General features: G+C 31.9%; 2 protein-coding genes across 6 annotated transcripts in view; one reads left to right on the plus strand and one right to left on the minus strand.

Annotated features, from left to right (window-relative positions):
* The window catches only part of LOC124362152 (probable elongation factor 1-delta), a 40,026-nt gene extending 32,939 nt beyond the window's left edge, over positions 1 to 7,087 (minus strand). For 2 of the 5 annotated variants that reach the window (XM_046816392.1, XM_046816389.1), the window contains exons 1-2: positions 6,932 to 7,087; positions 3,334 to 3,450 (exon numbers count right to left, since the gene is read on the minus strand). In XM_046816392.1, the coding sequence (XP_046672348.1) occupies positions 3,334 to 3,423 (90 nt within the window). In that variant the 5' untranslated portion in view covers positions 3,424 to 3,450; positions 6,932 to 7,087. Of the gene's footprint in view, positions 1 to 3,333; positions 3,451 to 4,703; positions 4,816 to 6,931 lie in introns of all 5 variants that reach the window. The other 3 variants (XM_046816390.1, XM_046816394.1, XM_046816393.1) reach the window with 3 other exon arrangements.
* A 1,711-nt stretch (positions 7,088 to 8,798) lies between these two features.
* On the plus strand, positions 8,799 to 21,899 carry LOC124363464. The gene is made up of 5 exons (XM_046818713.1): positions 8,799 to 8,850; positions 19,497 to 19,665; positions 20,712 to 20,868; positions 21,414 to 21,549; positions 21,805 to 21,899. The coding sequence occupies exons 1-5, from the start codon at positions 8,799 to 8,801 to the stop codon at positions 21,897 to 21,899; spliced, it is 609 nt and encodes a 202-aa protein (XP_046674669.1).
* The last annotated feature ends 1,964 nt before the right edge of the window (positions 21,900 to 23,863 follow it).

Consider the following 23,863-nt stretch of genomic DNA (forward strand, 5'->3'; position numbering starts at 1 on the left):
TTTAGACTCGACTTAAAAAGAAGAGGTGCAACCAATACTTATTGTATTCTCGCCCTCACCACCCATCACCATCATTAGAAAATTATTGTAAATGCAGTTACTGTTAAATTACTGTTTGAACTAGTGATAGAATAGAGCTGTGCCTTGCCACAAGTTCTGAGTGTATGAGGAATGGTATAGATGACCTGCATGCTAAGTGGTATATCAAAACTTGTACCTAAAGCTAAAAATAATTAAAATTTCACAGCTCTCAGCTGTCCATATATTCAATCTACTAAGCACATTTACATACAAGTTTTTCTAATCAGATGACACATTTCTTTTAAAACAGTATTGTATTTAGATTCACTCTATCATAATCATGTAAAAAAGTGCCAACTTTTAAACCGTGAAATTAGGAAGATGCTTCTCTATTACATATAGCTGTGTGGAGTTCTCTAAATTCCATTTAAATAATGTAAACGTCTCAGTTAGCAGATACATAAAAGTGTAAGCAAACTCAACTATTTACTACACAGTGCTCACTTTGATCTAGTGGGGATGATTGTTCAGAAAAGTGTAATACAGTTCAACTTCTAGAAGTTGCTGGGGACATTTAGTCACAGTTAGCAGATACATAAAAGTGTAAGCAAACTCAACTATTTACTACAAAGTGCTCACTTTGATTTAATATGGATGACTGTGTTCAGAAAGTGTAACACAGTTCGACTTCTAATAGTTGCTGGGTAGTAAGAGGAAAGATTTGACTTCACTTGAACAGGTGATCAACTTGGTAGAAATGATTGATACAAGCAGAAGAGATCGCTAATCATGTCACATTTATCTCTAACTGATAAAATACCAGATAAGCACAACTATGTTGGAAAGACTATAGAAGCAGGAAAAAGATAGAAATTTGAATTTCCAGTTGATTATAGTATTCTTATATCAGTTACTATTTGATCTATGTGTATGAAAATAATGTACTTTGTACTTGAAAAAAAAAAAAAAAACATGTATATGATATAATAATATTTGACAAATATTTACTGATTTATAAAAAGATTAAATTTATGTAAAGAAACAATAAAAATTTAAAAATAGATGCATTTCTTCAGGATTTTTTATGAACCCTACTGGATTACGTTCAAGACTCGATACCAGATTCAACAAAATGGCAAGGAAGTTGTTTTTTATACCATTTTACTAAAAGAATGTTCCAAAGGTTTTTTTTAAAGTGTTATCAAATTTCTTAAATGCAAAAAGTTATTTGAGTAACTGGACAGAACAGTAAAACCTTAATAATTTACAAAGATGAAAATTATAACATTTTAGTTAAAATTTTCACTAACCACAGGTAAAACAATATTTGAACTAAACAAAAATTCATATTTCTTTGAGTTACACAATTATTGGATAAAATTAACAAAAATATTTCCACTAGTTATAATTTTTAGAATTTCTACTAGTTAATTTTTTAATTTCAACATCAACCAATTTGTTATTAAATTAAATTTGTTTGAATCCTAGGAAAAATCCATCCGCGAAATACCCAATAGAGTTAGAAAACAAATCTTTGTAAGCTTAACTGAGAAGCAAATTCAAAATTTCATAACTGACATTGTAGTTTACTAGAAAAGAAATTCTGTTTGTGTAACATTATTAATATTACCAGTACAGTAATCCTTTAATATTATTATATATACTTAATTTTAGCACATTTTGTTAATTATAATACAAAATTATAATTTTCTTTGGGAGGAAAAAGTGATAAGTACAGAATGCCTAAACGCTAACACTGATTTAAATTAATACAAAGAGGAAAAAAATTATATAACAATTTAAAAAGTATTTAATTAAATGAAATGTGTGGCTAGAAAGTGACTTCTGTAATAAGTTATATTTGCATGTTAATTGTTAGTAACGGCTTAGTCAATTAATAAGTTTTACATGTAACTGTGTTCTATCCACTAAAATTGATGTAATGTTAACTTTAGTGGAATTGATAACAAAGCATCAAAACGTTCTAAAACAAAATTTTTTGTTATTTCGTTTAAATTAATATATAAGGTTTTATGGTAGTTGCACTTCTTTAGATATGTGCTGCTTTAAATATCAACAAATAATAAGTTAAACATTAATTCTAGGTAAATGTTAAAGAAAAACTTTTCACTATTTTTGTAGCGAGGCAATACACAATATATGAGAAAAAAATTTAATTATTTACTTAGTTAACTAAACAAACCTACAACCAAACCTAAAAAACTGGAATTATAGGGTATAGGAAAACAAATCATTAAAGTAAACCAACACTTGAATGGCAAGTTAGTAGAACATGAAAAAATTAAAAGTGCAGTCATTTAAAGAAAAAGATTTGCAAATAAATTTTACCTATGGTTGTTAAAAATGTATCATCATTATTAGTAACATAACACATTTTATGTTAGTTGATTTTTTCATATTATTCAATTTGATATTAGCAATTAAATTGCAAGAAAATAATATATTGAAGTGTTTGAGGTAGATGTGTCATCACACTAGTCTGGCTGTCTTCGCAACTAATCTATTTTGGAAACTGACATCTGAGTTGAGATAGTGCAATCAGTTTGTCTTAAAAAAAATAATTGAAAAAGCTCTGATGAGTGTGTGTATTAGTCGATCAAGGAATGTTTTATATAGGACAGGTTGCCTTTTGTTTTGACCCTTCTGCCTTATAGTAATAATTGTGTTTAATGTACATAGGTTTAATAATACTATTAAGTTTGTGGTTGGCTGCAAATAGTTATATTGTAAATTGTACCAAGTTAATGTTTAAATTATTCAAACATGATCTATTTCACTTTAGAGATAAAAATTAAGAAACATTTAGTACTAATATTAAGTCTTATAATACTTTTTAATAATTATCACTCAATTCATTAAAGATTGATTGAGTGATATTAAAGAACCAATCAAGAAATCTCTAAATGCACACAAATTAAACGAAACCATATTTTCTTTTAGTGCTTTAAGTGTTAAATTTAAAATGTAGCATTTTTAGTTTCTAGCCACACATTTTCTAGGGTATTTATTTATTTTACAGTTCGTCATGGCGATTCAAATCTCTGTACCAAGTATAAGATTCCAAGTATTTACAGTGTTCCAACAATTATACAAAGTACATAAAAAAGTGAGTACCTAAAATTTTACAACACATCCTTAAGTGGTAAAATTGTCCATCCAGACTTTTCAGTATTAAAATTTATTTCCATTGGATGTTGTACAGATACTGTTTTTGTACCATCCAGAAAAATCAACTAAAATTATCAGGACTCTACTGTATATTTAAGTTATTTTCTAAAAAACTTTCCTTACCTTTGAGAGATTTTCAAAGTATGCCTTTTCAGCTTCTTCATATTTGTACTTATCAAACCAAATTTTCTCCTGAGCAAGAGCAACTTCCATTTTTAGTTAGTTGGATAGATACTAGACCTAAACAAATCAATATGTACAGGTAAAGGAAGGTAGCGAAAAGTTATATTTACTAAACCGTTGATTATTATGTACTAATGGATTAAGTTAAACTATTTGTTGATTCTTGCTTTTTTGGCACTGTAACGAAGAAACAATAAACACTTTAACTAATTAAAATCCAATTTAGTTTGAACTAATAATATAATGTTTTCCTTACAGTATACTCGCTTATAGTATCATTTTTATTGGAATTTTATACTGTTGAAACCTTTTTCTTGGGTTATCATTGTGGTACTCCAAAAAATGAGGTAAAAATATTTGTGTTGTAAATATTATTTGCTAAAACAGATGTAATACGAAATAAATAACTGATATAGAAAACAAAAATAACATGTCACATATCAATTTTTTATTTAAAAAAAATGTACACCAATATATAGTATGAAGGACGTACAGTCATAGGAAATGCAAGAAATCAAATTGCAGCTGATTATTTTCATTTTTTTAACTGTTCTGATTGATCAGCTTATGTATTTATTCTGAAACAGATGGCAAGCCTTAGTGGATCAACGAGAAATTATAGCTGAAAGGAAACAGAAACACAAGCTAAGTATTCTAATTGGAACAACAGAAATCCACCCACAGATTTTGTTATGCAATCAAATTGAATTTGTCTATCCCATTTTAATATTTTAAATTTTTAACCTCCTCATTTACAACCTCGTTGTAACAGGCTATATGGTTTGATTTAAAGAAAAACTTTGGGGTCAAGCACATTTATAATAATATATTTATAAAAAACATACATTTTAACAGTAAAACATTTCCAAGTAAACTCCTGTTTAGTAACAACTAGGATAAAGCGTGTTAATCTGAAATGTGTTAAAAATACTTTAAAAAGCAGATACATGAAATCACCATTTCACCTAAAATGAGCTGGGCTGAGGGTGCACCGGCAGTTAGCCTCAGCTGCTGGTCACCAAATAGACCACATCATATTCAACATTTTAACATGCCCACAGGTGTGTTGAAACTTGGGATAATGTTTACTTCAGCCATATTACTTAACAACCACTTTTAAAAATTTCTTAAAATAATACAGAGGGGATAACAGGTTTCTTTTTTAAAAAGACCAGAAGGTTAAGTGGAAGGAATATGGGTCTATCATCAGCATTTAAGGCTAATTTATGAATTTTCCCTAGTTTTTCCTGTTTTTTTGTTATTTCAGTCACAGTTTCTACTTCCATTGAGAAGTTTATTCATTGTTTTACCTTTGTTATTCAGTCTTGATTGCCATTACACTTCTTTGGGTATCTCAGTATTGCTAAATTTCTGATTGGTTAGTTTTCAGTTGCAAAGCTCACATCAGTGAGTGTTGTTTATCTGCACATAAAAAAAAAAAAAAATAGTGTCCGAATGCACATTAAAGTAGACTACTTTCATTCTATCAGAATGGACCAAAACACATTGTGTGGTTTTCTTTTATTCGTAATGGGAATTAAAAATTCTTTACTTAAAGTGTAGCAACCATTGCCCTACTAAGATACATAGAATAAAATGGTTAAGTATGTTTGAAATATTTTAAACTGTAATGCATTGAGTGATGTTTTTCGTTCACCACCATAAGTGCAGATTAGCATCATAGGTACTGTTGTAGCCCGCACTGATAGACAGGAGCATTTCTGACAGCCCGTTCAACTACTAGTTCCTCTTATAAGAATTAAAAAAAAAAAAACATTTCTTGGCCTTTCAAAAACAACTGTTTTCTGTTAAATTTACTTTTTAACATTTTACTTTTGGATAAGACAATATTGGGTAGACTTTAATGAGCAGCCCTCACTCGACATTTGAATTAACATATGATTTTAACTTATTAGTTACAGTACATTTTTTAGTGGTAATGCTGGTAAGAGGAAATTTTATGAGATATTTCTTAAAAATTACAAGATGTTTTAAGTGGCTTCATCATTTGGATTTGTCTCCTGATAAGTAATGGAGAGAACCTTTTCTCCTCTATTAAAACACAAATCAATTGCTCACTCTGCTATCTGGGCGAGTAACAAATATTGTAATGTTTTTCCAATATCCAGGTCTAGGATGGTTTTGTAATATTTTAATGCTATTGTTAAATTTTGTTTCATTAAAAATTGTAAGCTGCAGTATAATAAACGTCCGACACTAGATTGATCAATATTTTAATCATTGATATTCATGACCAAAGAATCCTTGCTATAACTACTTTAAAAACCAAATTACGTAACAGGCATTACAAATTACAGTATAAAAAGTAATAATGGTATGGTGAATAAAAAACAATGTATGATATGTATATTTATAATATAACTAAAACAAAACACTATGACATTTACTTTATTTTTACTATTACTGGTAACAGGTTACTAGAAACATATTACCCCAATATGTTATTATGTAATAAAGTAATTGAAAAACAACAGTACTTCCAGTTCTCTAGAGGCCATTACTCAAACACAATACACATGATTTAACTTCAATGTTTAAATTAATTAGAAATAATATCAAACTGAATATTATTGAATTTTAAGATAGCTATATTTTATGTGTCAAAGAAATATATGCAGTTTAGATTAGAGAACACAATAAAACTGTTTGTACTACGTTTGCACATCATAGTACTTACAATTACTTAACAGGGTAAACGTGATTGACAGCATTTAAATTGTCCTAATTAATGATTCAATATTATCGATCATTCGATTGTTGGACACTATCATACTGCAGCCTACTTGTTAACATAATATAGGCTAATTTTTGTTAAGTACGATTATTATATATAATATCGAAATTGGATGATATATCAAATTGTTGGATAATAAAAATCGAATTACGAGTGTAGGTCACTTATTTGTCTCCACAAAATAATGTGACCATATGCTATGTGTGTGTGTGTTGTGAATAAAGTAACCATTTACCAAACTTGTAAGGAAGGGCCAAAACAGGCTTGCAGCCTCCAATCTCATTTGGTTTATAGTTATACCTTGAGGTTGGAATTTTGATTAGACCTATAGATAAAACATGAGGTCACTGACCAATGTGGAAGCAAATATATAGGATTTAAATTACACCATTCATGCCATGTTATAGTTTAAAGGATTGGTTTAGATCATTGTTATCCCAATCTTACTAGATCAGCAAAACAAATTGCTGGTAAAGGTCGTGTATTCACAATGGTTTTTTGGAAATGTCAATGCAGGTGTATGCCTAGGCACAAACATGTTCTGGAGAAATTTTTTTCTGTTTGGAAATATCCTTTGGTAATTCTATAGGAATCGGAAAAGTTTCTTCCCGTTATGTAGCCAACTACGATGTATTTACATTTCTTTCAGATCAGTTTAATAATTAATGTGACTACGTAGCCGACAAGTGTTCATCTTAACCTCCACCACAAAACCCTGTAAATCAAAACTAATATTAAAATGAATTAAGTTACGAAAACTAATACATTTAATGGCTTACAAACCTTCAAAAAGAGTAAATGTAATCACAAAATGACACTATTCTGTTAATTATATATTTTTATCGTATTCTCAATAGGCAGTACGCCACTAAAAATACGAACATCAGTCAGTAGTGAAACCGGAAGGCCGAACCAATAGGATTGGATTGGAATGACGGACGATTGGATTTGGAATCGGAATGACGTTTACATTCAAAGAGAAACTGTATTTCTGTATTTCTATACGTACACATACAACAAAAATACCACTTAACACAATTTCTTTCTATTATTATTATTGTTTTTATAACGGGCTTGCAAATATAAATACTGATAATGCGCACACTAACAAGCAGAATAATAAGAATATATATCACTGAAATAATTTTCATAAAAATGGTGAAGCTGCGAAGGAAAAGGTAAGCGACAAAAATTGGGTGTTCCAAGTCACAGAATACATTTTGTCAATGTCACAATAATTTCATATAATGTTACTTATTAAAGCTTCCATTGTCTCAAAGATACAACACTAGTAATAATACAATTGTTATTACTTTCTCGTTTTGTTCATGACAAGCTTTACTTGAAGGTATTGTAATAATAAATACATTCGATTTTTCGTTGTTTAATTACACAGCATTATCTTGCTGGTAATCTTGTCGGTTTCCAAGCGCTACTCTTGCAAACAGCCGGAAATCCTTATATAAATATACCCGACAAATTAATGGTCGTTTGAATATTGCAGGGTAGATAAATGGAGAACAGAACCGAGAAGTTAGACTATTAATGCAGTTGCGCTAGAATATACTTACTCTGCTTTTTCTGACTTGTCCACCCCCCCCCCCCCCCACCCCCCCCCCCCCCCACCCCCCCCCCCCCCCACCCCCCCCCCCCCCCACCCCCCCCCCCCCCCACCCCCCCCCCCCCCCAAATCTTCTCCATGCACAAGTCATTCACCACTATTCCAACCAAGCACTACATTCTAAAAAGTGATATTTGATACAAATGCTTTTTTTTTCCCAGTATATTAATATGTTTTAAATATAAATGCTTAAATTGTAACTATAGTAAAAAATTTTATTATGTACACAAATTAAATTGATTGAGCCCACCAATGTTCTCCAATTTTGCTACTGTAACAACTAACACGCATGAATACCATACTTTATATCCTTCAATAACAATGTTTTGTATATATGCATGTAAATCTACATACATATTAGGCCACACACCTTACTTACACACATCTGTATATAAATAACAAGAGATAAATTAATATAAGCAATTTAACAAGGTATAAACATAGAAAACAAATCAAAACAAATAACAACAATAAATTAACATAACAACAATAACTAGTACATAATAATTTTTATAAATAAAATAATAAATATTAAATAAATAATAAATATTAAATAAATAATTAAATATTAAATAAACAATAAAAAATATATCAAACAACAAAGACAGAAAAACAGGTTAAATTCTATTCCAGACTTACTCCTGATATGAAACCTTTATACATTGTATTCCATTATAAATTTTAAAACATTTCATCTTAAATTTATGGCTTTTCGTTCACAAATATATACCATTGCCATATTCTCTCAACCATTTTATTAAACATCTTTGGGCCAACCATACCGGAAAACTGATGTCTGGTGCAATTTCTTTAAAATAATTTGGTACATCGAGAAGTGTTAATTGAGCAGCTCTTGTTTCCCTGTACGTCAATTTTAATGGGATAATCCTGCAAGTGTTTATAATACATACATCAATACGTATAGACTCATGACACTTGTTTGAAAGTTAGGATATGGTTATCAGTGAACAAGTAACTAACTCTGTCCGTCTAACGCCGAAGATCCGAAATAACCGTTTCGCGAAAAGCATGCCTCTGACTCATTACCACCAAGGCTGCAACAACAACACCGTGGCTAAAGGTACCACCATAGTGTCACGATCCCCCATATCTCTCATTGTGCTCTCGAACCATGACATGTATAACTGTATTAATAATTCGCTAGGTCAAAAACTGTTTCATGTGGTAACCAACGCATAATTGATTTTCCTCAGTTTCTTTGTCAGGTACGTTACGTGGAATCCCCACTTTAACTGTAGAGTCAACCGTAACATTCTCTAAATATGTTTACATTATGACTATTTCTATATTTGAACACGTACAGCCGTACAAGCACTGGGTGGCCATGGCAGAAACAAAAATCAAAAACATATTCTGCAGGTTCCAGACTTAGGCTTTGTTACTATCAAAGAATAGAATACATTTAGTCTTCGATACATTAATTAACAACCTGTTGGCAATCAACCCATTTCCGACAATTTCCCTTACCAAGTCCCTGTCAATCTTTGTCCTGAGAGAAGGCCTCTGGGCCTGCCAGATGAACCACACCAAAGCCGTGTCATCAAGCATATGCAAATATAGTAGGAGGTTGAAAAGTTCAATATCTAGAAGATCATTAATATAAATTAAAAACATAAGAGGGCCCAACACTCCCCCCCCTGAGCTGTTCCCATATTGCAATTCTTAGAACCTCACTCAGTAACAATTATTTATCTTTACTAATTGTCTTCGGATGTTTGCAAAAAGATATCAACCAAGTCCAAAGGCCATTGCCCCCAAATACCTTATTTTTCTAAATTTTTTGTATCAATTTATTACTATAATCTAAAAACCTCAAATGCTTTCCTGAGATCCAAATAAATAGCCTATGTAAATTTTATGGAGCGTTTAACTGAATTTTGTTATTTGAATTATTATGCTTTTCCAAAGGACATAAAGTCGGTTACCCTACACCAAGGGTACAAGAATCCCATATTGATTGGTGGAAAATATATTAAATTCCTTGCAGTACTATTATAATCTTTCTTTAATTAGTGTCTCTAATATCTTAGCGCGGTGTTTATGAGGAGATATTGGACGAGTATGATGGACACCATCCTGGTCATTTTTTTACCCTAGACTTGTATACAGGTACCACTTTACAGCCACCTCTTTCATAAAATCGGTCCGGAACTACGCCCTGTGGCAAGAGACTTTTTCATAAATTGGGCTGTACAACAATGGTAACAAATATATCTATATTATATCTTTAACAACTATGCTGGGCTAAATTAGCCATCTATCCCAGAACTACTCTTATTTTTCATTCCACACATACTACTTTATATATAATCCATTATCTTTCCATGATCAAACCTATTCAACAAGTAAACATCAGTTACAGGTTGTTGTTCCTGTAGAAAACATGTCACACCCGAATTGTATTCATTTTTAGGTTCGGTACAGCACTAACAATAATACCTGTTTGAATACATTAGCAATGAGAGACTCATTTCCCATTACTTTAACTGGGCGGTCGTTTACTTTTGATGCTTTTAATGCTTTTTTACTATTCATTGTTCGAGTAATTTTATGAAATAGTAATAAGAATAAGGCATCAATTATGCTGTGTGGCGAATTTTAATATTGGATATTTTTAGTCAATGACTCTAGGAAAAGCTAGAGTTTTTAGATTTAACTCTTTTAGGTTTTAAAACCTTTTGGGACAACCATTTCTGATGTAAACAAGGTAGCGCTAGTACGAATTTTGTGGATGGCGGAACAATGTATTGATCAACATTGCCGACCACTGTTACATTTTGACAGAATTTGACGAATGCTGCAGTGGAGCCTATGGTTTATGTACAGACCATCATGCGATTGTTCTAAAATGCAAATTGATTACCAAGGAAAAGATAACGTTACCAGTCAATGTAAATAGTAGGCCTAACCAAATGTAAATTAGTTCTAGAGCAAAAAGATTATTAAAATTGTCCAGAACACATTGATTATATCAATTCATTGTAATTTTGGTCCACTCTAATTAGTAAAAATTAACTGGTTGCTTCTATATGAGTTAAAATAGCAATAGATGATAAAATTTGAACTATTTTTTTAAATAAAATTTATTGAACATTGTGAATATTGCTTTTCCTATTAAGTATGTGAACCAGACTGTTAGGGATTATTGTAAACTTCGAACTTCACCTCTTGGTATAATACAGACCTCAAAGAACTTAAGGAAAGTTGTTTGATATATGTTATGCTCAGTATAAGTCTACAGGCATAACCTACTTTTTAAAGAATGTTATATGAGAATTAAAGAAGAAATTATAAAAGCGATTTTTTTAGAAGTTGATAAGCTACTCGTTTTAATTGTGAGAGGGGTTGTCATCTGCTAAAAATAAACCTAAAATTATGTTGGATCCTATTATTGAATGAAAATATAAGTAATAGTGATAGGGTCTAAAAGTACAGAAGTTGGGAAGTAGTCTAACAAGCTTGTGATTTCAATAACTTTTATTAGTGAATAGTGTAAATGATCTCATTGCTAATGTGGCGCCTGTTTTCTAGTCAAGTCTATGTCATAATACTATTTAAGTAAGTTAAGTTGTAATGTGTCTAACTGTGAATTTAGTATTACTGGAAGTAAAGGTTGAATCAGATGTATGATGCCTATTAATTTGTTAAGTTAATTAGTTCATGTCTGAGGAGTGTATGTGTATGGTTTTAATTCCTGAGCTGTTGAAACTTGCTGCAACCTTTTATTGCCGAAGCTCTAGCCTATCTCTTGAATCTTTTGTATTAATAATGGTACATTTCCAAGGGTGCCATTAAGCTGGCAAAGGTTATACCACTGTATAAACAAAGGTTCACGGAAAGAACATAAGAGTTTTTAGACCTGTCTCGTTAATTCCAATTTGTTTCAAAATTGTTTGATGGTAATAATAAATAGGCAAGTAATTCAGCATTTGTGAAAGTAACCTATTGTTATCAGATAGTCAGTTTGGTTTTTAGCCCTAAGAGAGGAAACACTAAAATGCTATTGTAAAAATTTATGAAGAACTGGTATTTATGGTGTAGATGATAAAAAAGTGGTCATAGGCAAGTTCTTCGACAGTCTAAAGCACTTCGACACGGTAAATCATGAAATTTTGTTAGATAAACTTAAGTATTATTGGTTTTTGGATGATCTGTTCTTTAACAATTTTTTAAATCATCATCTCAAAGAGAGATAATCATATGGTTGCTTTTAATGTGAAGCTCTTCTCAATACAATGCAGTTACAGCAGGGGTTCCACAAGGATCCATTTTTGGGGACCTGTATTATTTATAATTTATGTAAATGACCTGCCAGCCTCCATAAATAACAATGTTATGACAAGATTCATACATGTTTTGCAGACGATCCTTAGCAATCTTACTGAAATGGTAAAAATCTTAATGTCGTAAATGATTCTCTATTTAGTCGCCTAACTCAATTGTGAATGATTGGTGTGCGGCGAAACATCCTCTGTGTAAAACCATGAGAGAAAACTCAGGAGATTAAATTTTAGTTTTGCAACATAAACCTAACCATGATAATGTAAAGTTTACTGGGTGTTTCACCCCCAAGGAGAATCATGAAATGGAACAGACATATAGAAGTTTTTATGTAAAAAATTAGCAAAAGGAGGCATTTTTATGTTGTTAAGATTGAGATTATATTGTAAAATATTGAAACATTTAACTGCAGTATAATATTGCACACTATCCAGAGTCATTATGGTCCTATGAGAGTTATTGTATGAGGGCAATGATCCTAACACCAAAGAACTTTTGATATGTTGCAGAAGAGAGCTATTAGGATAATGTGTAATGTAAACAATAGAAACCCATTGCAAACCTTTGTTTAGACAATTAGAGGTTGTTGACTGTGCCTTCTATATTTGTTTCTGGTATGTAATTACATGTATGTTAAAAATAACTTTGCAGACAATAACAGTAAATAGCTCTATACATAATTACTTTACTAGAAATTGTTCTTTAATCATAAGAGTAAAACTACTGGTACCTACCAGTGTACCAAAAATAGTTTTGTAGAGATAGGTATTAAAATTTAATAAACCATGTTACCAAATCATATTAAAATGTCTAGATTTATAATTAGGTTTAAGAAATGCTTAAAAAAATATCTTAGTAAATCTAGGCAGCATACAGTTTTAGATGAAGTTATAGATCCATATTGAAGCTAACATAAGTCTAGGTTATGAATAATTTTTACTTTTTATAAATACAATTTTGTATTTGTATGAGATGGACGATGCCATGCATACCACCATTTGCAACGGCAATAAAAATTCTGATTCTGGATTCTGATTTTCTGCTGCTTATTCCTCTTGAATTTTTTCTATTTCAATATTTCCCTAACTATACCCCCAGTACTTCCTACCATCACCATTACAATTTATTTATTAACTTAGAATAATAATTTAACTTTTCTGTGCTTTATACATCTATTTTACAAATCTAGACCAAATTACTGTACTCCTCCTTTAGTTTTCACATTAAGTTAACATACGTGAAACTACGTGTAATTGACCTTTAGTCCAAATAGGTCACATTAACAGTAAATTGATATAGAAATGTGTGCTTTTTAGGACAATTTTACCAGGGCTAGGCCCCTCAGGGTGTCCGGGCCAGGCATCGCCACACATCTATTAGAAGGCAACCGGGTTTCAACGGTTGTGAAGAAAACATGAAGGGGCCTGGCTGAATATACTTTTCCGGGGCCTGCCAAGTTGAGTACAGGCCTGCTAGTGGGTTATGAAATAGTAAAAACTAACTTTTAAATGAATACGGCTAGACTATATTAAAAACATCATTTTTTTTAGGACATGTCGCATTTATGCCATATTTAGACTTATTCTCTTTAGCCTCTCTATTTGGGCATTTCATTACAATAATTTTCTTTGCACGCCATGAATTCAGTAGGATCACTCATTACAGGCAGCTAGTGGGATTGGAGCTGCCTGCTGTGGAAGTGTGAAGTGATAAGAATTTATAATTATTCAGGAACCATGCACGGCTCACTGGGCAATGAGTGATAACTTTTTTCTCGTAGGCCTTGGCATAACTAAAATGACATCATTTACTAAAACTCTAAGCACATATGGTGTCTAATTTCACTTAAAAGATGTTGGTTTCTTAACACTTGAAAGCTATAGCTTCAAGTATAGTTAACTATGTGGATATCATTTTCAAGTCACCCAGTTAATTATTTAGAGGACTATTCTTTGGAAGAAACGTTTTCTTTTATTTGAAAAAGAAAAATGTTGGACCTCAGAATATTGCTAAATGAAAAACATAGAATATAAAGTATATTAAAATGTTTCTAATGTTGGTCCAGCTCAGCTCTAAATATTTTTTCTGTAATTTTTTAGATGAACTAAAAAAACATTGGACAAAAAGGTTTTAGCTGCACTAAAATACCATGCTTAATGGCTTACTAACCCTTTTAAGCGTATAACGGCCGTATATAGACCCATGCGGTTGAAATGTATTTTTGTATCCGACGGACGTAATAGACCCTGCAGCCCAAACTGACGTTCACGGTCAACTGTTTTAAATATAATACAGGCTAGCTATAATTCCAAATGCCATGAAACTCAAGATTCTTGTACAAAAAGAAACCTACATCAAAGGAACAATAAGGAGAAATAAGAAAAGGTATCTTAATAAAATTGATAGAGAAGTTAGAAATTGGCCAAACAACTCTAGATGCGAAAAGAAACATCCCGATTTGCTAAGTTTTCGAGAGAGAAAAGTCAGAAAAACTCACTGTTAATGTCTATTTACGAAAATTACAAAGCAGAAACTTTAGAAAAAGTTAGGAAAGGTGAGAGTACAGAGTTGAAGGTATACAAGTCCAATTTTATGGACAAATACAACATGTACATGAGTGGAACTGAATACCTCACAAGATGCAATTATTGCTATTTAGGACCAGTGAAGAACAGTGACATAATGAAAAAACTAGCATTTAACATTATATACAGGATGGTTCTAAATACCTAAATCTTGTACAAAGAAAATATTTCGGGTAGGCTAATATATTATTCAGATACAACTACAGGACTACACGGCAGGGATATATAGAGATGCATCGGCTGATGAATGTCAGGAAAGCGCAGAATCGAAAATGTTAGGCCAATGAACTCAGGATGAGATGGTGGTTAAAATGTATATGAAATTGAAAAATTATCTGGGAAAAGTGGAGAAACTGTGCTGTATGTAATCATACCAGAACAGCTACTGGTGGCTCCAGAAAAAAGGAGCAGAAATAGTTTGTAAAAGTGCAAGTGCATCCTCTGTTTTGCGTGAACACTATTGTTAATTTTAAATTTTGGAAATTATGTAAGTTTAATCATTGTTTCAATATAACTTTTTATTAAGTAATTATTATTAGTGTTAGTTTTTAAATCTCTTTCCCTTTTAATTTTAAACTTTATAAAAATTCTTGATGATTCACTAAGGAAGACAGGGCATTTCAAAAAGTTCTTGCACTGTAAATCAGGCGCTGTGTTAACTTTTAAGAGAATCGGCCGACATTTATAAATCTAATAAAAGTACAGCACTTCAAAAATTTGGTACATATGACTTGATGTAATTTTTAAGTGTCTATTTTATGAATATATATGTGGAATATGAGGGAATAGTGTTGACAATAAGCGGACCCGTTTGTTTTATTAATCGAGAATTTTAGCAAACGATATTACTTAGTCAATAACCATTGATATTATCAATCGATAATGATTAATTATTTTGAACAATTAACTTAAATAATCAATATCAACAGCTGTAAACACTTTTGAATAATACACGTAGGGTTAAATATTTCAATTTTACATGAGCAACATTGTGATTGTTAAAAAAGGCAGTTCAATTTTAGAAAACTACGTGACCATTGCTTTGAAAGTTGATTAAAGACATGATTTTCATGGCATCAACATGTTGGAATCGTTACGAAAAAAACCCATTACGTTGAAATGTGTGGGAAAGAAACAGCTGTAACTGTGAGAGGAGCAAATAATGGTCGTCTTCAGTTTTCCTAATTTTGGTTGTAATAATTTGTTTGATTACTGTAAATATTAATATTCATATTTTAATTTAAAAAACATATGATTGTTATTGAGGACTTTTAGATAATTTTATTTCGATTGATAGATTGATAAAAACACCGGAGTCCATTTTATCGTACCCTACCCGAAATATAATGTGAAGGCCTAATATAAAGTTTAGTATTTTTTTGTGTTGTGTCAAGTTTTAAATAATTACACAAAAAAATATTTTTCCGAGAATGGATCAATTACGTAGTGAAGGGAATTAAAAAAATTGTTAATGTTCAATCAAGAATAACAATGGTATGGTTTATCTGTGAAACTCTACTCTGAGGCTGAAATGCTTTGGCTTTTTTCAGTACAACGCCATATAGGAGAATGGTTTTTAGGACATCACGTAAAAATGTTGTCAGCCTTAAAAGGGTTTAATATTATGACTTTTATGAGGCTACTTATTAAATTAACATAGACATAGTAAACATAAATAGCGTTGGAGTAAAAATGCCACTCTAAGATTTTTACAAACCCAGTCAAATTTTCCAATTTGACTCTTCATACAAACTGGATCCTAAATCGAAGTAGGATAATAACACTAAACTAAAGAAACACGATGTGTAGATACAATGATATGCATAATTATTATAAAACTTATCACTCATTTAAAAATTAACAAAACCCAAATGTAAACTATTGTTCACAGAAAAAAGACAACACTGTAACAAATCCTTCAATGTACACTGTCCAATAATTCATTTATTATCGCTATTAATTAGTCAGTATTCATAACTTCAAGTATCAATAACGCATAATTGTAAGGTTTTGTTTCAGTTCAGTTTTATCAGCATTCAGCAAACAGCAGCAGTCGGTAAGTTAAGACCTCCAACATCACGGAGTTATAGAAAGATTCAATCTCAATCCATGGAGAATGCAATGACGGTCTGTTTGGTTAAAAACCGTGGATACTAAATGGACTACCCACTACGTATATATGCGTAGGCCTCCTTACTAAAATTCTAAACACATCTTTGACACCTGTAAACAAAAAACAGTAAAACCAATCGCCGCTATAATATACGCTCACAATATTAACTTTACGAAAATTGGGCAAGTACGTCGATGAAAGATTGGACGGTATCGGACTGTATCGGCTCTGCTCCCTTATTCTGTTTCACAAGATCCTCGCATCCGTGCCATTGGCCTATGACGGACGAGCAAAATAAAAATTAGGAATGGATCGGCCTCTCCTTAAAAAATATATTTAAGAGTTATAAAGTGTGCTATTCAAAAATGGAATGCTATATTTGCTTATCATTCCACTAGGCAATCGTTCATCTTCTGGAATACATAATTCTGACTTAGATAAACATTGATTAATAATTCCAATTTTGCACACAATATAATAATACCAAAAACGATTGAAAAAACACTCATAGAAAAATCAGAATAAAAACTAATTTCTTCTTATCCTTCCCCTCAACAAAAGTGTGATGAGTATGATTCTTACAGTGTGACGACACAGACACCAAATCTTAGTTTTGTTTTAAAGTAAAAATTGCCCTCAATAATAACCTAGCATCTAATATACTGATTTTCTGTGAGACCACACAAGGTACGATTTAACGCCACACCACATTCACTAAACAGGCTTTGCTAAGGTTGCATGCCAAAATCCAATTCTATATTTGGTTTATGGTTCATTCCTCTATACGTCCTGAAGGCATTTATTAGACAGACATTGACTAATCATGTAAAAAAATAAATGTTTACATCCTCCCAGCAAGACAATAGAGGAACTAGTGTTAGCCATACTTAATAATTCACGTGCTCAGCATTAACGACTTAGCTAAAATTCCATGGTTTGACAAGGCACCGCTTGTCATATAATTCATTCTTGTCTTTTATAGCCAGTTTTCTAATATTGGAAAAAGATTATATATTGATAACATGTTATAGTTTGCCTTAAATTTTAATTCACATGAATTTTATTAATAAAAGCTGTTTAAATTAAAGAGCATCAAAAATTGGGTGGCATTCCAGAGTTAAATGATGGGTAGCTTATAGAGTTAAATAACGAATATGGTAGACCGACATGGCGTATAAAATCTGTAATCTAGGAAAATGACTGTGTTTCCCTGAAAAACAAATAGTGCAAAAAACCGATTTTTTAATCATCACTGTGTATGGGACTACAGGAATTGCAGCACCCTTTACGTAGTAATATCAGAGAATACATGATGGGTTAAACACAGAAGGTCTGTAAACAGATGCAGCAAAACATGCTACATGATTCCCTTCATCGAGTGACCATAACATTCATTCAATTAAAATATAAAACCATGTGTATGACAGGATTTCAGTTGAAATCTAAACTGATATCTTGTGTAGAAATATTTTATAGAGATAGATTATTATTTTAAAAAATTATCTATACCATAATAAGAGTCTGCTATATAGTTGTAATTGGTACAATTATTATAAATTATTCAAAACAACAATATGAAAATCAAATTTTTAAACAGGAAATCATATATTCAAGTAGTTGGTATTTCAATATAACTTACTTTTCTGATCTTACAATAAATTGTTTTTTTTTTCCAGGAAAATTAATCAGTTAGGAAAGCTCAAGTTCTCAAGCATCGATTTAAAATCTCCAACAAAGAAAGTTTTTGTAGCGACAGAAGAAAATGTAATCGCAGGTCTATCTACTAAAACCGTAGGTCTTCATGTGTATTTTTCTTTTCAATTCACGCTTAATTTCATATAACTTAGTTTAATAATTTAGGACTACCGCTATTTAAACAGTTGAAATATATTAGAAATTGTGGTACTTGTTAATTATGAATATAACATGGCTTTTTACTGGGGAAAACGACGATATACTATTAGTTTTGATTATCTTCTTTGTTGTACAGCAAGCGCTTACGTGACCTGCGCTTGAATACTATCTCGAGGGATGTTACCTTCGGCACCACCTCACACTTCTGATGAAAATTAGAAAAACATCCCTTGAGATATTTCCTCAATTCAAGCTCGGATCATGTAAGCGCTTTTAAATGTTTAATATATTGAATATTAAACTACTGGAACCAACAGAAATGGGGACACAGAAATAAATTCCACCATACACGACCGCAGCATTAGCATTATCGTAATCAGACTACTACTGGCAGTTTGAGAGTTATTGGCTTTAGGTAACTGAAACTAATGACATTGACTAGAGCTACTTGACCATACAACATTGCAGAAACCAACAATAATCAACACTTAATAGTATATTGTTGTTTTCCTTGCTAAAAAACCACGCATGTTTTTAATTTAACAAGGCATGAATTTATTTGATAATCTTTAGTATCCATTTAATAATGTATGCTTTTTAATTAACTCTCTCCCTTGCATCTTAAAAAATATAAGTAAATCCTGTAATATTTAAATCTTAAGTTTATTTCAGTAATAATGGACTATCAAAAAGTACTTTGCTCTACCAGTACTTGAACTCAGATCTCTTATTTACCGAGCGAGCATGTTACTTTTATTCATAATATTAAATCTTAAATTTGTTATTCTTTGAAATTTTAGTAGAAATCATTTTTCAGGTATCATTGAATTATGCTTTATGTATGTGTGACTCAAGCCCAATTTACTTCTGTAGGTGAGATATTATGGCGACAAATTCTAGAGAAAAACAGTCACGGAACTGTCCAGCTGATGCATGTGGACGTAGAGATGGTCACAGTGACTGGCTCTGGACCTTACACGGTGCGAGGGTGGAACATCAATTTGGGCAACATGCTGTACGAGTGGAGTATCACAACAGTGAGGTTAGTCCCGTTATTGTGCAGCCCTTGTTTAACGTCAGCGAGTTGTTTCAATATTTCCCATGAAAATAATTACTGTCTTTCCATTAAACAATTAAACTTTTCATAGTAAAATCATGTTGAGCTTACTATAATGAGACTATTTTTAATCAATTGTTTTAGAGTAGTTTATAGATTATATTTTGTTATAAATATTAAGTTGTTCATAAATCACCAGAGAATAGTGAAATGGTTTACTGAATATTGTAGGATTTAAGTACTTGAGTTAAAAATGTGTCTGTCAATTTTTAACCTTTTCCTAGTTTTAACCCTAGAACTGGTGATCGCCGAATATTTGTCGAGAGAGTTTTGTCGTTCAAGTACTATAAGATATACAGTTGCATATACAAGTGCTTGCTTGTGATTGAGTAAATATTCACTGATTGCTTTTAAAATTCACAGTTATAAAGAGGAAGAACCAATTATGAAATGAGTTTTGTTGGGTTTTAACTTATCCTGCCAACCAATGGGGTATCCTTGATCAGAATAGAGTGGCTTTTCTTCCCTTGTTTGTTTAATAGGCTACGTATGCAGTATACCTTTCAATAGCTGTTCTATATTCATAATAATTTATAAAAAACTCTGTATTCAAAATAGGCGGGTTCATAATGTGAAAATGTATACCGAACATAAATTAGAAACTTTTACTATTAAACAGATAATAATATTTTTAACAATTCATTAGCAATGAGGCAGTAAAATGATGTTTTTGAGGTTGAAACATTATATATTAGACATGAGTTTCAGTGTGTAACACAGTTTTAAACTTTAGCCCCATGTTAACAGCAGAGCTTAGAGCGAGTGGTGGGCAGCTGACAAGTTTTTCCCTCGAAATCTCGAGATACCAACCCGTCAACAACAAAACATTTTAACACTCTTAGAAAGTGTTTTGAAAGATGTATGCTAAAGTTAGTGCCTCTATCATATTTGGGTTTAGAATGATATGTTATTTTCAAAGAGGACCTCATTAGAGATTTCACTCCCACTTAGCTAAGTTTATCGATGTGTAGATGGCGGAATGTGAAGTGGGCTGTACACCAGGGTAAGCTGTACATGGTCAACATAGGAGCACAAGAAGCAGAGGTCTCCGTGTACAAACGTCAGGGTAGGGGGTCAGCCAGTCACTACACATCCCTGCGTCTGCCACACACTCCTGACAAACACAAAGTGAGTTGCTGATTTAACACGTTAGGTACTGTTCTAACTGTATGTCAATTTTATTTTGCACGCTGACTTGAACTTTTTAGGATTGCATTCAAAAAAATTGGCAAACAAGGTTTTTCACACTGAACATTATCTTCTATTCCAAGCTTTTATAAATCATTATTGCAGTTACAAAATAATTTGTGTAATCTGTTTAATTTAGGTTTTGCCATCTTTCATTTGGTTTTATTATACAATATTGCTCAGAAGTTTATTTTTCTTGGTCTATTCAAGAATTGATCTAATTTCACAAACATATTGGCAGCGTTAGTATTGTCATCAGGAGAGTTTAGTTATCAATAGTATTTCCGCTCAGATAATTTGTGTTTCTCTGTTATAGTGTGGTGGTGGCAGGTCTGAATCTGGTGTACATTGATGCATCGAAAGAGCTGCTGATCAGTGTTTCCATTGGTAGGAAAACTCACCATCTGTCAAACGTGCGTCTGCCCAGTCCTGGAATATCGCTCACATGCCGTCACTGGTGTTTCCGATCAGCTGATTCGTGAGAGTCAAACCATCATCTGGTGGCCATCTCTGCAGACCAATTGAAGCTTTTAGACTTTGAGGTTCCAGCCGACAGTAACATCGCAGTTCACACTCACCGCCGAGCAGAACCTCATCATCATCGTTCAGCCTTCAGAAAAGGTATTGTATAAGTTTGTAACAAATTACAAATATGAAAAACATTACAACAATCTGAATTATTTCTTGTACATCAAAAACTTCGCCAAGTTTATTTTCTGATGGTGATATAAATGTAGAAATTCATAGAAACTACTTTTGTTTATGTCTGATTTCAGTAATTTGTATTGCCTACCACATTGGTGTAACAATTAGATTATCAAGCAATGTTCATCAGTATCTTGTGATCATTTTGAAGATATGTCGATGGGTGTACAGGAACTGACGGTGAGTGGGCGGATACTCGAGACAGGTGCCACAGTGCCGGAGTTGAGTGGCCAACTGTCCCACGTATTCCCGCTAGCTGCTTGTGAAGTGAGCAATGTGTTGATCACTGTTCTGCGAACCTACGTAGAGAGACAAAACTGTATACCTGACCAGCTTCGCTGACTGTCTGACTCTCGATCAACTCCATGGTCTTTGCCCAAGTTGCCAGGTTAGTTCATAATTTTTTTTTCTTTCCATACTACTTTAGCTTTCCCCTCCCTTCTTTACATTCTTATTTTTTCAACCTATTATCATTAAATTTGGTCTGTTTGTCACATGACCAATGGTTAGGCTGCAGCATTCTATTCACTAATTTTGATATGTAACGCTCTTTATACATTTATAAATACTCTGATATGTTTTATTCTGTTACGTCTTGTTTTTACATTTCTATTTTGTATTGTACAACTTATAATTTGGAAACCATTAATTTGTAAATAATACTATAGTGGACACAGATATTGAATTTTTTAAATGTTTTATTTAATTTTCCAGACAAATCTGATTACATAAACAAATTTTGGTACTTTGGGAATTATACCGACCACACCAGTAAATGAAGAACACAAAAATATAAATTTATAGAAACAAAACATGAGTAGAACGAAAAAACAACTCTATAATTACAAAATTACAAGCATTTCCAGGTATTGTGATCGGTATTGTTGTCGCTGTTATCTTATCTTTCTCGAGAATCCCGATTACGGCAGGCCGCGCGGCATCACATGATTTGCACGGTACATAATTGCCTTTCCATTACAATTCAATTTATATCTGATCAGCCCCTCTAGAATTTGATATTTTACTGATAGTTACTATCTCGAGGGATGTTTTTCTTTCGTTGACATCAGCGCGGGGCAGCACCCTTGAGAATAAAAACAAGTTTTGAGTGTTTTTTTCAATAAAGAGTTTAGTTTTAGTTTGGTAATGTTTGTTTTTGTTGAATTTTTGTGTTTGGAAGGTAAAACATGGAAGTAGGCCTACAACAAAGTGACGAGACTCTGCAATCACGTTATCTACTATACTGCTCGACTTTGACCTCTGTCCTGAGGATGGGGAGGGGTTTGCGATAAGACAATTCCTGTTTTATATTGACGAAAATATTGTTTTACGCTAATCTAGTAATCAGTAGAAGCAAAATGTCAAATAACGATTCATGTCTGGGTGTGGTCGGTATAATCCCAAAGTACCCAAATTTTAATAGTTCTCATATAATGTTTAAATATGAGAACTATTTAATAATTATATAGTAATACAAATGAAATGCTCTGTCTGTTGATATTTTAAGAAATTATTGCTTTTATAAGACAGTATAACCACTAAATTCAGAAAACCTCTTCAAAAGCAAGTTGATTAGTAATTACCATTGCAATGACGTTCAGTATCATTGTTATTTGTCACAATAGTAGGCTCATAAAACCATGATTAAAAAGGTGAACTTTTGTTAGTTTTTTTATAAAACTGTTGTAAAAGATCAATTTAATACTTTACTGTTACTCACATTGATCCATAATAGAATAAGTTCCCTAAAACTTAGATATTACGGATATTTGGAAGCCTCTTTGACAAACTGAATAACAGACACTGTCAGAAAAATACAGCAAATCTTGAGATACTAAAAAAATATTACAAGCATCAACACACAATTTATACAAATTAGAATACAGACGTTATAACTAACGCTCTAAAAATGAACTAGTACTACAGAGTCTTTCAACTCATATATTTAACTTTAAAATCAAATTAGTAAAATAACAACACCGGTGCTAGCTAACCAGCATAGGTATTTGGTTTCACAGAACTTCTCATGCAACTTCTAAATAACTTGCATTAAAAGTGACTGTGGAAATACAAAAACATTAAAAACACGAAACAGAATAAAAAGTGAAACTGCATTATGAGTCAAGCAGAAATAACATTTCATTCAACTCCAGAATATCCAAGGGTGGATTAACCATGTTATGGACTAGCTATGGTGGTTCGATAAATAAATATAGTTATATAAGCAAAA

This window comes from Homalodisca vitripennis, chromosome 5 (assembly GCF_021130785.1).
Source record: "Homalodisca vitripennis isolate AUS2020 chromosome 5, UT_GWSS_2.1, whole genome shotgun sequence".
NCBI lineage: Eukaryota > Metazoa > Arthropoda > Insecta > Hemiptera > Cicadellidae > Homalodisca > Homalodisca vitripennis.

Bases quoted from the DNA above. Each gene is read 5' to 3' on its own strand.
- LOC124363464 (XM_046818713.1), top strand. From the start codon at position 8,799: ATGCCTCTGACTCATTACCACCAAGGCTGCAACAACAACACCGTGGCT. The intron at 8,851-19,496 runs GTACCACCATAG...TTACTTCTGTAG, and splicing joins CAACAACACCGTGGCTAAAG to GTGAGATATTATGGCGACAA. The intron at 21,550-21,804 runs GTATTGTATAAG...ATGGGTGTACAG, and splicing joins TCGTTCAGCCTTCAGAAAAG to GAACTGACGGTGAGTGGGCG.